Source organism: Apostichopus japonicus, chromosome 8, assembly GCF_037975245.1.
Source record: "Apostichopus japonicus isolate 1M-3 chromosome 8, ASM3797524v1, whole genome shotgun sequence".
Classification (NCBI taxonomy): domain Eukaryota; kingdom Metazoa; phylum Echinodermata; class Holothuroidea; order Aspidochirotida; family Stichopodidae; genus Apostichopus; species Apostichopus japonicus.
The window spans coordinates 12,403,817-12,419,824 of NC_092568.1; the positions used below are offsets into that span (position 1 = coordinate 12,403,817).

Consider the following 16,008-nt stretch of genomic DNA (forward strand, 5'->3'; position numbering starts at 1 on the left):
CTGGCAGCAACCAGCACTGACAATTAACGACTCCATTTATATGCATGAAACTGAGGGGCAATATTTTTGGGTATGTTCACTCATTTCGGAGACATGTCAAGAAGCAAGAAGGGAGAAAATTTTACAAATATTCCATTCCAAAGAATATCAGATTGGAATATTTCTATTAATAATGTTCTGAAATGATGAGGTGAATTTTCAGCCCTTCTTACAATGAAGCATACATAGCATATAAGTGATGCACATTTTGTAAATTGCAATGACTCAAACATGTACATCGCTTTTCACACGAAGGAGTTCAATGTGCGAGAATCTGTGTGTCAAAACCACACTGTGTATCAGCAAAACATGTTTTGTGTAATAATAACATCTTACGGCTCGCAAAAGTACAAACCAACACAAATGATAAAACTAACATCTTATATTTCTGCATGGTATAAGACAACAACAACAAACAACAAAAATAAAGGAGAAAAAAGGATTACCTGTTGCTTTATATAAAAGTTTGTCTGAGCTTTGACAAAATTCACCAAATATGGTAAACATCAAATGATGTTCAAGTATTATTATTTTTTCTCTAACTTCTAGCTATATGACTGTTTGAAGATCAAGTTTCTTCCACTTAAAAATTAAAGAATTGGTACGAAACCATAACAAAGGAAGAAAGCCAAAAAAGTATCAGATAAACTTTTATTATCCTTGGCGTAGAAAACTCTGGTTTCTTATGCTTACAAAAAGTTATCTTTTTTTTATAATTTTTATAAAATTATATATTAATTGGTACTTTTAATAATATCTCAATATATAATATATATGTCCATATATATATATATATATCCATAAAATATATCATATGTAAATTATACTTACAAAATTTATACTTTTGGTACGATAAAATTATATATTAATTAATACTCTTAATAATATCTCAATATATAATATATAAATATATATATATAAAATATCATAGTTTCAAATTTATACTATTTATACGATAAAATTTATACTTATATTTCGTTGTGAAACTGAAGCCCTCCCCCCCCCCCCCCACAATTTGTCAATGTCTTGGAATACTTTTAATGTTGAGAACCAAAGTAATTTACTATCGAGAAGGAAAAGAAAAAAAGCAGAAATTGGATCATGTTAAACGTTGGAGACAATACTCCGGCCCTTGAAATGTTCATGCCATATTGCATGCTGACTACATTCACACCAAGATCCCACAGGTGATTTGATCAGAACACTCAGTCAACAGTTTTTCCGAAATTGCTTTTTGATTTTAATTTACATAATAATGCATTAAATTGACAGGGCCATTGTAGCCATTTTGAAAACAACATTTACACAATTGTTGCAAAACAAGCAAAAGACAAAAAGAACAGAAAAACTCTTTCCATGATTTTTCTTTGCCTTTTCTTCTTTCCATTCCAGTGCAGGAAGAAAAGAAAAGATTATAAAACAGGCAAACCAAGACTTGTTGCTCCTTGGGGTATAATTTAGTTTTTTCTTTATTCAGCAAGAGAGAGAGAGGTCCAATTTATGAGGCTTGAAACATTTAAAACTCATAAAAACAAAAACCAATGTTCTCCTCCAAAACTTTTTAAAATTTTTTAAAAATATCAAATTTCTCACATCTTCCAACAATTTTGTGCAGAAGATCTCTACCTCCACACAAAGTTTCAAATTCTAGCAACAGAAAATACTGCTGTAACAGTTTTGCACAGATCAGGTGCTAAACTTCACATATTTGAAGTTTCTCGATAACTTCTATTGCATTTTATCGTCGTTATAAATTCTTCCATCTTACCAGCTGTCGCGGTTGAACAGACAGAGAGAAAACAGAGTTGTGTGATCATCACAGGGATTGAAGAAGAACAAAAAGGGACTGGCCCTTGTCTCATCTTATTTGATAGTTTTGCATCATCATAAAATGCAGGACAATTCTTAAAGGCATTGAAGACTCGCCCCAAACCGTGTGCAGCGCTCTGAAAAAGTTAACTTTCCATTGCTTGCAAGTGAAGTTTTCTTCTTGTCGCTACAAAATGCAGACAGTAATGAAACGTAATACCTTGTTTTCTTTTATCTAGACCTGAGATGTCCATCCCTGCTATGTTCACTATGTTGTGGGTATTGACCGTAGCTGTATGTGTTGACTGTACACTAGTGTCTAATTACCGACAGTAGCAAGCTGTGTGTGTATTTTCTGGGATCGATGGTGGTGTCTAACACTTCTGTTACACCTCATTCGAAACTAGGTCAGATTACCTGCATGAGACGTTTCTTTGTACGTGAGTCTTCACACCCTTTATAAAAGATGGTTTGTAATAAAAAAAAATTATATTCAATATTATAATATTTCAATCAATGTCAGACTGAGAAGAGAGAGTGGATGTTGACCTCAGAACTTGGTCAAAGCTGGGGAGGGCTAAAACAAATGTTACAAATTTCTATACATTAAGGTATATCGGAGTGCATATGTTGTTTGGATACGAAATTGTATCTCTTTCAATTGCATAATCTTGTTTCTCGATATCAGGACTTAGAATTCACGGTTTGATTCGACCTCGTCCTGAACTATTTCACCAAGGTCTTGAATAACTGTGATGTTTAAAACTTTTGTCGTCAGCTTTGCTTTAAGGCAAGATCCATAAATTTATATATTTACCAAAACAAACTAAAGGAGGATGCCATGGCAAAAAGTTACATAATTTGAATTTTGCATCAGAAATCAAACTCTTAAAGTCTAAAAAGTTTGGAAAAATCAAAGAATATATTGAACTTCCAGAGTGAATAAATGTACTAAGATTACCCTTAAGCCAAGTTTCCTCCCCCCCCTCCCCCCCCCCCAATGCTACAAGGGCTGCCGTGAGTCTGGATGACACTTCCCACTGTGATGATCCTGTAATTATCTCTGCATCACCAACAGTCATGGTCCATTGCCCAGCCATGCATCCAAGCATAAACATGGTTTTTATATCTATGAAAGCTTTACCTCCCAATCTGTAAATCCAATTAACATGCCCGAAACTGTAAACTGTAAACAAAATTGCCTTCGACACACCAATAACCGTCATCATATTTATAATTTACGAGATTAGACACGCCAGATATAATGGGTGCGACACATTCTGGTATCGTGACTTCATAGTACTCACTGTAAGACTCCACCACAGAGGATGCTACCGTGAGACTCGTTGCTGCGACGTAATTCTAGAAATAAGTGACACTTCTGTACATGTTTAATGTTGTTTTTTCTTGGAAGCTTTCATAGCAAATAAATAAAAATTTAGGAGACATACTTTAATTACTCGATCTTACCACAACACACCCCAAAGCTAAACCAATTTATACTTTTGATTTACAAATGCAATTCAAGTATGCTGTAAATGTCATAGTGAGTAATCTGGTTTGTCTTAAAATTGAGAGCCTGGGTAAAAAATTATGCCTACAGTAGGATTGAAAATTTTGGCTAGTGGCTGTTTTAGCGTCTAAGTTTGTGTCAGGAACAAACATGAAATATGTTTTAGATATTTTATTACTATAATTAATTCACTGGAATATATATTTATCACATTACCATGAAAAGCGTTAACTTTTTTTCAAGTTTCTATTCTGCAATTCTCTACTATTTAAAGATGTTCCTATGCTGTAATCTATCTGTTGTTCTATAAGGTATTTTGCCCCCCCCCCCACACCAACCTCCCCCACCTACCCCCTGCTAACACTCTGCAAATGCTGCATGAATGCAGCATAGAATCTGAAAAACATCCATTGCTGAGTTATTCACACTTTACTCAACTTGAGTCAACATTTTTCTACACCCAAAACTTGAAGCTCAAAGTTGTTGACCAATCAAAATGCAATGTTACTGACAGTATGAATATTCAGTGCAAACAGTTTTGTTGCAGTTGAAGTCTACTTCAGTTAAAAACAAATCGACTAAGACACAAATAAATTACAGAGTGAATATATAAATATATTTTCATTCTTGTCATATCAATCTCAGATGGCCATTACAGTACATCATTTGATTCTGAGAGAGAATTCAAATACAAACAATCAATTCGACCTTGATGGATTATGTCATCTATAAAGACTTCTGAGGTCAAACTAGTTTTATTTATCCTATTCACCCTTGCAACTGTATGTTAGAAGTTATTCCCACATACCAAATATACAATATTTCAGTCAATAACACCTCTATCAACAAAAAGAACAAAAGTAAAGATTAAAAGAAAAAATTAAACTTTAAAGCCTAATAGTATGGTGAAGCCATCTTTAGACTTAGATGAAGTCTTCAGTCTAGAAGGAAACAATTTAAAACGTGATATCTCTTGACTGGAAAAAGTGACCATTTCTATTGTAAGTTTTCTGGGGTACTCGAGCATCCTAAGCACTTCGGTTTCACATAGGTTGTGTTGAAGACTGGGCACGATACTCGTTTAAATAGGGGGTTAATCAACGGTCTAGAGTGCGTTACTCACAGGATTAATGCACGATCGGGGGATAATGCAAGCGATGCACGAGGATGGAGCCCGAGTGCATCCAGCGATAGCATTAACACCCGGAGTGCATTAATCATGTGAGTAACGCACGCTAGACCGTTGATTAACCCTGTTCATTCATACACTACCATTTGTGTGGGGGAAAAATCATAAAACAAAACATTTTTGGTTACATATAACCAAAGATTTATTAAAAAGATGCCCCGTAATTTTACCGTGCGTTACTCACAGGATTTACCACGATCAGCTGACCTGAATGGACCAATAGGATTTAGGAATCTTTACTAAGTATGAATGAACCACTTATTAACTGGGATCTTTTCATGCGCCATGATTATTTTGGAGATATATACAACTTACAAGGACATTAACAATGCTTCAGTGAAGTGTAGGCGTATGTTTGTAGCAGCAACATGGAATCTTTTCTTATCACTTGCTAATTTATAGCATTTGAGAAAACAAAAGAGGCCTTGCATGAAGATTGGATGATTAATGATAATTCACATGTGAACAAAGACATGGTACCTTAATGTGGCAAATACTGCACCGTGATTAATCACCTGAAACTTCACATGTAGCTTTGAACTCAACGTTTTAATTGTGTGCTAACAATTTCTGACAGTTTTCAAAGCTCTTTCCTGGATGTTGAAAAATTTCAAAAATATTTCCAAACATTGCAAAGTGTTTGAATTAGACAATTGAACATTTCAGTGCTTACAGTAGGTGAAATATGAAGAGAGTTACAGAAACATCGTTAAGTGACAGCTGATTTCAAAGCATCGACGTCGATTCTTGTCTATTCTGCCGTAAAGTCATATTTCAAATTACATAAATGTTTACCAAAGATATGCTGGAAACATCAACATAAGTTACCTATAGTCAAGACAATACAGTTTATCACCCTCGCCACCCCCCTAACGGCCCCTTCCTCTCCCACAAACAACCTCCTAGCCTTCCCTTCTTCATTTGCACTTTTAATAAAATGTGTAGAATGTATTTCAAACATTCTTGTTGACTCTATAAGAATATTAACACACTCTTTTGTGTCTTCTCATTCTCATTAACTTCAAAAACAGAAAGCAATTTTAAATCATTAATCAAACACTTGAAGCACAATACAACTTGCGGTTACTAACAGTACTACTTCTTCGTGATCAGAAACCGAAAGTTTGTAAAAGAAAAATGGTTGAATTTTTAACAACAAACCTTTGGTACTGAAATCATCGACTAGTAGTATCTCTTTAAGAAGATGAGGAGGCGATCTGTTGAAGACGCTGTGAACCGTCCGTAGCAAGGTAGACCAGCCCTCGTTATGAAAGACAATAATGACACTAGTTGAAGGCAGGTTCTTTGGATAATGCCAGTACTTACATCTGATGCAAGAAAAAAAGGACAGAGTAAAATAAAAATTACATTCAAGTTATAGAATGTTCAAGGTATTTCAGATTCAGGAAAACAAAGTGTTCCAGACAAAACTTGTAAAAAAAAGAGTATTTGAAGGAACAGATTTTGAAAGGGCAGTTCTAGATGTAAATTTATATGCTGCACTCAGTCAATACGACAGCAACTAAAACACTACATTTAAAGGTGCACGTTTTTAATGGGGAGAAATCAGGACTTTGGGGTCTCTGAGTTTTGAGATTATTTCCACACAATATAAATGGTACAATGGTATTTAATTTACATAAATACAAGGTTGAGGAGGAGGACTGAAGAAGCATGGTTTTAACAAGCAGTCCCCTACTATCCACCACCCCCCCCCCCCCTCTCCTTTTTTTAGCAAATAACTAGAAAGAAAGAGCAATGAAAAAAAAACAGAAGAAGATAAAAAATTAACAGAAGCCTCTGTAAGTCATTATTTAATGGGGAAAAATCAGGACTTTGGGGTCTATCCATGTGCATGAGCAAGACTTGGGCAAGTCTAAAAATGACATTATGGAGTCAATAGTATTTGAATTTGTAACTTTTATCTTTATCCATTACTGTGCTTCCATACTTAAATTGACAGGACTGTTTTGTTGTTTGTATTTTGCTTTTAGGCTTTTATTTTATTTTTATTATGGAAGGTACAGATGGGGGGGATGGTTGCAAATGTTGTCCGTTAAATCTTAAAAGAGATTTTAATATAAGCTACTACTAATATTGACATCATCATTACCCTCAATAATTCATATCAATCAAAAGCATATTAAATAAAAAAACAACATTTGAGCAGCTTCAGTATGTAAGCTCCTTGTGGCACATATCATTGCACAATATGGCACCTACAGTATGAACTCAACAGTGCAATTTATTTTACTTGAGATATTTTATACAGCATTGTGTCCTTATCCTTCTATCCTCATATGATCTGGCTATTTTAGTCCTTTAACACTACATTCCCACAGTCCTGTAAATGATGTTTGCTTCTCCCATTGACAACAGTTATTAACTTTTGGCAAGTCAAGGCACCCTTTCACTGCCTCACTGCAGTCATGCACCACTTCACAATCCCTTCATCAATCAAGTGACACCAAATCAGGGTCTTATTCCACCTCTTTCTAAGACAAAATATGATGAGTCCCTTATGAATTAACAATGTCTCCAGCATTTAGTGGATTTGAGTTTTGAGTTTATTTCCACACAATATAAATGGTACAATGGTATATTTATATATTTACATAAATACAAGGCAGTGGAGAAGCATGTTTATTACAAGCAGTCCCCCTACTAACCACCCCCCCCCCCTCTCTTTTTTTTAACAAATAACTAGAAAGGAATAGCAATGAAAAACAACAGAATATGGAGATACATAAGTTACAGAAGCCTCTGTAAGTCATTATAAACATATCTAGCTGCACTGCACTTGCTGGATCTAACGATTAGGTGATAATTGGACATTTCAACAACACTAGTGACTGCCGTATCATCAAAATCACACTTTATACAGGGCTAAAGTCATATTTTCAACTACATATTTTTACCTTTTATCTGCAAGTTATCCTATAAGAAGCATCTGAAGTATTACTCAAAGTAAGATTTCAATAAGTCAAATTGTAAGAGACTGTATCCACCCAGATTTTTCTAACATCCTGGTAAAGGTTAACGGGCGAGTAGAAGATCTCGTCGCCTGGACTCTGACGCTTTTCTTAATGTTGCATATATATATCACAGTTGAAAGTGCAAATCGCAAATTGCCACATTCTTGACTTTTACTAGGTTATTAAATTCAAAAGTGATCAAGTTAAACTAAAAGAACACACAGGTTAACTTACGAATGGTAGATAGATATGGAAGGAGGAGAATGTAAGCGTCCTAGATGTGCTCTAGGGGGTGGGAGGGGGGTGCAGTGCTAAACCAGTACCAATTCATGAGGTAATAGGTAGATGGGAAAGTGTATACCAGTAGACTGAAGACAGGCGTGAGAGGAACAAAGTAGTAAACTATCAGTATCCAATAGATGCTACCCACAAACAGACCCAAACAGTGCAAGATTTGCTAAATTATTGTGGCAATTGCTTATTATCAACAACACCTTTTTCACACATGGTAAAAACTTATTTCTTACCCAGTATTGACTTAATTATTACTCATTGTGATCAGTTTATCCAAAATTAACATATACACTTCTAAAGGCCTATTTGATGTCTAAATTGTTAACCTTTACCTTTGGCACTTTTGGCATTCCATGGAGTGAGGAGCCATCTTGTGAAGATACCGTTTTGTTTTATAGTGAAGAACACACATGCATGAGGAAGATTATTTAAAGTCAGACCAAATTTTCATGGTAGCAGAGGGAAGTTCTGAAGAACAAGGACAATGGCTCAATCCTACAAAGTTCCGCCTCGTTTGACTGAACAAATGAGCTGTGAGATGGGGATAAATGAAATGAAAATGTGGAAACTAGTGACGGACCTGGACAAAAAGAAGCAGTCATTGACAATTGCACTAAGCCGAAGGGCAAAGACACAGGAGAGCGCATTGCAGATAGCAGTGGAAAATTTGAATTCCGACGATGTGTGGAGCAGCTACTAGAAAAAACTTGACGTGGTATTCAAGATTCCATTAACAGTGCCTACGAAGCCTACAAGACTTTTGACAACTACTACCAAATTGGGTCTGTTCCAATTTCTGACGACATCACTTAATTTGAATTACTGTACCATCAAATGGAAAAGTATTTATGAAATTGCCTGAAACTGTTTTGGCATTGAGATTGCTCAAAAAGGCCAGCTTGCGAAAGAACGATCGCCAAATGGAACTTACCGCATGCAGTGACATCAATTTGAGACGATGAAGTCTGCCCTTAAAAGAATTTGGGGGGATCAACACAACAAGCAAACAGGAATAGACTTTAGGCCTCGACATGAACTACCACTCTCAGGCCAGATAAACATTAGGCTCATCAAACATCAGTTAACTGAGGAGGTGCTTGTCCCCCCCCACCCCCCCCCCAGCCAGCTGTTTGTCTTCCTCTTGGCAATGAATTCGACAAAGTTGTGGCTTTTGGACTTAAACAAAATATCACCAAATTTGTAAGGACCAAATTTTTATTCATATATTCAAGGTATATTTGCTCTTTAATTTCACCAATAAATATTTGACCTCAGATTTTGTTTTTTTATCATATTTGTCCAATATAACATATTAACAGATTGTTGTTGATTGTAGTCACACCCTCAAATAAAGGTTTGTGGCTTTTCATGACTCATACAATGCAAGACAGGTGTACAGTAGCAATGATTCAATAATATGCCATTTTTCTCATCTTCATCAAACTGCCATGAAACCACAATTTCCATTTTTACCACAAATTCCCCCCAAAAAATGAGTACATTCTCAACTCTTTCATGAAACGGTACTTGAATAATACGTCAAGGGTAAATTTTACATTTCAAATAACCAAGACGGATAGAAGTCATGAAATATTCAACTTTGAAAATTAGCAATCCTCCAAGGTTACTGCATGTAACAAATTCAAGAGCACAATATGAGAAGACAAAAAGACAGATACAGTAGACAGACAGATAGATATTAGGCTCACTTATTTTGCTAGTGTTTAGCTAAATAAATTTACATTCTCTACTCTTGCAAATGGTTACCACAAACGCCTGCCTGAAGGATATCTAAGCCGGGTCAATGGACATCATTTTGTGAACAATATTCAACTTCAGGTCAAACTATGTCTAAATACTGACCAATCTCAACAGCCTGCAATGGGAGTGAAAACATAAACCATGAGCTACTATTTCAAAGTTCAATCAAATGATTTACAGGACTGACTATGATAAGGACGATTCAACTTTTGGATTCTCTTTGTTCAAAATTTGGAGCAATGAAGCTAATTTCCCTCCTGAAGGATATACTAAATATTGTGTGTAAATTGCCCAACCAACATTTAAGGTGGGAGTGGTTCATAGTGTATGAACGCCAAGCAAATGGTAATGCTAAATGTCACTTGAATACAAACAAAGGCTAGAACCAAAAGTTGACAACACTGTGAATGAGGTAACTTTCAGAGAAATTTGGATCGATGCTTTGCCCAAGAGAACTAGTGTATCCATGACAAATAAAACTTTTTATGAACGATCACGGCAGTTTGTACAAATTTACTTAAGGGCTAAGATTAGAGGGATTGAGGGAGGGGCTGGCACTCTCAATGAACTCTCCTTTTCATAATTGATCTGACATTAATAGCTTGCAAGAGAGAGAAGGAGGAAGGGGCAGGGGAGGATGCTTGGATGTACTTACTGATCTTTTCTAAGGTCCTGGATGTTTCTGTCCAGTGAAATTTTATCGCTGACGTACTGATTAAAACCGTACTCATCGATTAACCTGTTGACATCTTTTTGTTCTTCTGGTTTAGTGGAGACTGGTTGACCTCCCTCTCCTGGTCCTGGAACTGGCTGTATCGGACCAGGCTCAAAGTTACCCACAGTTTTACTCAGAAATGGTTTCAGTGACTCTTCTTGCAAATCTTTTCTTCCTTTTGCATTTTTACCATTTGAATTTATCACTGCACCTTTCCTCTGTGTGAGAGAAATAAAAAACAAGATGGATAATCTCCTGCATAAAGACCAAGCTAAAAGAAGATTTTCAGATGCAAAATTTTAGAGCCAAAAATAAAGAAAATTCAAACACAATTTAGTACTGTTAAATAGGGTTGGGCGATATTTGCTTTTTAATGTCACGATAAATAGTTCAAAAATTATCGCGATATTTCGATAATTACGATAATTGTTTCTTGTTGTTTTTAGTGTGTTCGCAAACACACTAAAAACAACTGCCGATTTCCCACCGGTGTTTTCGCGCAGCAAACACACCGAGCATAATGGCGTGGGGTTCAGAGCCCGCCTTAGAGCCCCGTTGGGGTCAAGGGGTGGAACCCCTTGGGGGGTCCAGGGGCGAAGGCCCCCGGAAAAGTTAAGTATATTTGCGTGTCTGGCGATAAAAAAAATCGCAATTGAGGATTCAAAATACTGACTAACTTTATAAATTTAAATTGTCACGAAACTGATGAAAGTTTTAAAATGACAAGTTAGAGTAGCTATATTATGTGATAAAATGAAAAGAGAATTAATCTGTCTTACAATCTTTATAAAGTTTAACTTACAAAACTGTCGATATTATGAAACAAACTACGTTCCGCATAGCCCCGTTTCTAGACTGCCTAACAATCAGTTTACAACTGCAGTGTTTAACCGTACTTAAATATCACGGTAGGCTACAATGTGCTTCAAATTTTCTCAGGTACCTTGCAAAACAACCCCCCTGTCTAACACCTGTTTGTTAACATTTTTGGCACGGTTCCAAAAAACTTTTCATGGAGTAAACTTTTTTGGGTCCACTCTAGAATTAATTAGGTCAGTCAGTAAAAGGATCCGTAAAGTTATGCGAAATATTATCTTAGACGTTCAAGGAAAGTAGGTAAATATCCCCGTAACATTAAGGTAAGTAAAACACACCTCAAGCCAACCGACTCCTCCTCATGAACAAAACAATCTATTCCCCATGATACACGAGACACAGTCTATACCATACAGACATACTGTAGCATGATATCAAGGCCCTAATAGCTACAGTATGGCCATCTTTATGAAGGTAAACCTTGTAATTCCATGTTTTAGGCCACCAGGCGTGATTAACTTAATGCTAAATATTGTTTCCATGTCCTTGTAGAAATCGTCAACTTCGCAAAATACAATTAGTTGTGTTTTTGTTGTTACCTGAATTCCGTAACCGACGAAGTGGTTAGGCTATTTACTATACACTTAACTATGGTAGGATATTATTATTATTATTTTTTTTTTGGAAATTCTAGAAAATACTTTCTTTCCCCCGCTTTACACCAAATGTGGTCTTCTGGTTTATTCATAAATGGGTGTACTAGAGCCTTGTTTACATGACACTTGTTGAATTTAGCACGATATGCCAGTTTCGCGTGAATTTTTCGAAAGTATTTTGCTCGATCTTTCGTAAAATTAGAAAGGTGTACCAACTTACTTTTCGTACACAGTTGGTAATTTACTGATTTTCAGAGTTTTGTTCTCTATACAGTCAATGTTGTAAAGAACGGGTTTTTACGAAGTTCAAAAGTCAGTAAATGAAGTTGATAAAATATTTCTTTTCAACTTTCTTAACCATGGAATGCTAGAATAACATTTACACATAAAACGGAGAATTTTTTTGTTCTACATATTTCAAATTTCTTTCACAAGAAATTATCGTCATTTGTTCAATCCTCCAAAAATATCGTCTTGAAAAAAAATTATCGCGATAATAATAATTTTCGATATATCGCCCAACCCTACTGTTAAAGCAGAATTCAGTCTTAAGTGGTTCTTTAAACTTACTAATTCTAATAACCATGGTACATAGACTAACCTCTATATATATATCATACATTCAACTATTGGGAGCAGGGGGAGGGAGGGAGCGGGGGAACACATGGAAGGACTAGAGCAATTTAAAAAGTAGGCAACCAAGATTATAAAGTATCTAATGTCAGTTAATCTGCTGTTGATTTCATCATAAATCATCCAGTGCCACATGGATATAACACATGGCTATGTTGGGACTGTTAGCAGGCCTGACAAGGAAGGTCATTGGTCAGGGGCAACTGGAAGTATGAAATAGGCTTTGGTCTATAATGGTTTACTCTCCTTATTCATAATTCAATTACTTCATGAAAAATAAAAACTACATCAGGGGACTGACATATTTTCCTTGTGCCTGACCTGGTTCTTGATGCCTGGTTCTTAGCGTTACGCTCATCCTGACATTGCAACCGAGCAGCCTAGATATTCACTTTCCCAGCATGACCAGGCATCGGTTAACTAATCAAATATCATGCAAGCATGCATGCCTTACAATTAGCCTAGTAACTATTCTAGTTAGCCTACAAATTCAGCATATTTCAAGTTGTATAATACATCAGGTCCTAAGACATGGCATTAATTATAGCTTGGCTATGCCTAATTGGGAAACTAATTTGCGTACAACCATTCTGATACGCTAACTTAGCCTAGAACACATCTTCTGAGTGATAGTTCACCATCACCTTACAATACTACCTTAGAATTTTATAAGTTATTAGTGCTAGCCTGGGCCCTAACGCATCTTACCTTCTGAATACGGTGCCCTTCCTCCACGAAAGATCGGGTGTCATTTGTAACTTCATGAATTAAAGTGAAAGATCTAATTAAGAATACAGTTATTATGCATATTGAAGCTGTAACTAAACATTTCTTCAACTTGAATCGAGGCATCTTTTCATCAGTCCGAGATCGCGGAACCACTCAGTGCATGTACAATTTACAAAGTAATTGGTTCAAGGTAGTCTACCATGATCTTAGCTTGGGCTGGTAAGTTGTGACTGCTGTTAGAAAACAGGCTCGTCAAAAAGTAACAGATTCGGTAGTAATGATTCTGTGAAAGGTTATAAGGCAATTGATGGCGCTGATCATAAACAACCTCCAGAGGTCTTACAACCACCAGTGCCGTATATACGGCTCTGACAATCCCATAGATTAATTCACAGTAGAGGGTATTTCATGAATGAAAGACCAAAACGCGTATAAATACAATCAGTGACGTGCCAGAGGGGGGACAGAGAGAAAGGGGGTGGGGGAGGGGGAGAATGGAAGTTCTCACAGAATTCGAAACCTGGACAGCAAAAAAAAAATTGGCAAAAGCAATATAAATAAACAGGGCGTATCCAGGATGTTCTAACCCGGGGGTGCGAATGACTATAGCGCAGCGTACAAGAAAATTTCTGGTTTTGACACCCCTCAGATCACCGGAAATGGCACATCTCGGGCTTGAAAATGACCAACTAGATGTTCACTTTTGCCTGAGTGAACCAAGTATTTTCCCAATATATTTTTTTTTGAAGATTGTCACCAGTCACATCATGTTCGACCTCATCGCATCTCCTGTGGATCATTGCTTTTGTAGGTGATTCTACATCGCGGCCCACAATACCCGTCAGCCCCACTTTTCAAGGTTTTAAGCCCATTATTCGTCCAGAATTTGAAAATCACACTTCTCGTGAAATAAATTCACTTCAAAACATACCCATAATGTTGCACAAAATTTCATCTATATACAGCCAATACAGAAAAACCTCCTTCAACCCCTAACAGACCGGTCAAAATTGCACGAAAAGAGGTAAGAATGTTTAGGAATGTTTTGGGAAAATTTGAATATTCAGACACACTTAATTTATTGGTGCGTGGGAGCAGATCAGACTGGATAGTGGTGGGGAAGCGTGTCTGTTCTCTGATACTATCTAAGCTGAGCGCGACCATGGGTTCGCGCGTAGCGAACAAGAAAATTTGGGCAAATATACCTCCCAGATCACCGGAAATAACACTTCCCAGACCCAATGATGCTCCCAAACCTCCTTAAGTTTTAGATCTCATGGCCTAGAAATTTAGTTTGGGGAAATGCATGGGCATCTGCAGAAAAAAATCTGGGGACAAATAATCAAAGTAGACTTTTGTATACGATGGGTCTGGTTTCGTAACTCATCAGGAAGCGATTAGAGGGGTGGGCGTAGGAATGTGGGGCGCGTTTTCATGCAGGCGGGAACAATCTCAAGAAGTGGTGGGTGCGTCCGCCCTGCCCCCCCCCCTCCCGCCGGCAATGATACACCTTTGGATCCACTACATGATATTCACAGGAAATGTGCTCAATTCTCAAATCGCATGCAGAATTTTTATTTTCTATTTTTAGATTCCTTGTATGAGTTACGGTACTAGGGTTCGCGTTGTATAACAGTTTATCTCTGGATGGCAGTGTTGCATCGAAGGACATATGTCTAGTGCAGTTCGCATGTAGATCCTGGGCTAATACCGTACCGAAATGCGTCATGTTCCCCGACGACTCGGTCGAGTTCAAGACCAGCCTCAATTGGTTTCATGGAACAATTTTACAATTGTTTAAGGCGTCCATACACACGCACGCGCCATGATATATTATATATAGTGTATATATATATATATATTTTATTTTTTATTTTTTTTCGCGATTATTGAATTTTTTATTGCGCTCTCATCTACATATTGACATTTGTAACATTTTGTTGGTATAATTTGGCGATGACACCTATTTATTCTTCGTTTATCTGCAAATTAGCCAGGCCCGGAAAGGGTAATTTCCGGCGATCTAGGGAGTATCTTTACTCAAAAAGTTTCTGTAGGCTACGCGCCAACCTGTGGTGGCGCTCCGCTTAGATAGTGTCGAAAGCGCCCCTACAGACCATTCCCGCCCTTCCTGACCAATACCCCTAGCTCCGCCACTGGGGGTGCGCGCCCCCAACGCCCCCCCCCCCCCTGGATACGCGCCTGGTACAAAACGTTAGCATAACATTTTTAAAGAGCCTCTAAAATATGTTTGTATATCGTTAAATGTGTTGTTATGAAACGTCGGCATAACGTTTTTATGAGATATTAATGTTATTAATGTTATATTAATGTTTTCACGGAAACATGTTTTGAAATAATAGCCTGAAAACGTTTTCATGACATTTTTATTACACCACAAATAACGTTATCAAAACAAAAGACGAAACGTTTTAATAACTTTTTAAAAACGTTTTTGTGTTTGCTGATATAGTTATGGGATATACAAGTTCTGGATAAACTACTTGTCTTTATAGCACGGTGTTATAGGTTCTCAGAAAGGTTTCCTCAATGAGCCATGCACACCAAGCAAAGAACGAGACTTCTCTGAAAAAGTAAAATTTGATTCAGCGATTGATCATTTTTGTCAGTTTAGTACAGCATTTGTACGGAGAAGCGCTACTGCTCGATTGAGTTGTTCCCCCCTGACGTCATCAAGATGGAATTTGCGTAATCAATGGAGGCTTACTGTGCATTGTGGTTAGGCCCTATAGGAGCCACTTTTCAAAACGAGCGTATTCTGTCCAACAGAAAGCGGTTAACATAAAAATCGAATATTAGAGAGTTTTGAGTTTACTGAATCATTTAAATTGTCTTTGATCCCTGCCTTTGTAATTCCT

The 16,008-nt window shown here is 36.9% G+C and overlaps 1 protein-coding gene across 2 annotated transcripts in view; it reads right to left on the minus strand.

The window, feature by feature from the left end:
* Positions 1-13,517, minus strand: part of LOC139970427 (N-acetylgalactosaminyltransferase 7-like) — a 40,634-nt gene extending 27,117 nt beyond the window's left edge. For both annotated transcript variants that reach the window (XR_011794147.1, XM_071976085.1), the window contains exons 1-3: positions 13,109-13,517; positions 10,236-10,513; positions 5,712-5,878 (exon numbers count right to left, since the gene is read on the minus strand). Coding sequence is in view for 1 of the 2 variants with exons in the window: in XM_071976085.1 (XP_071832186.1) it covers positions 5,712-5,878; positions 10,236-10,513; positions 13,109-13,252 (589 nt within the window). In the remaining variant the exon portion in view is untranslated. The remainder of the gene's footprint in view (positions 1-5,711; positions 5,879-10,235; positions 10,514-13,108) is intronic.
* Between the last annotated feature and the right edge of the window lie 2,491 nt (positions 13,518-16,008).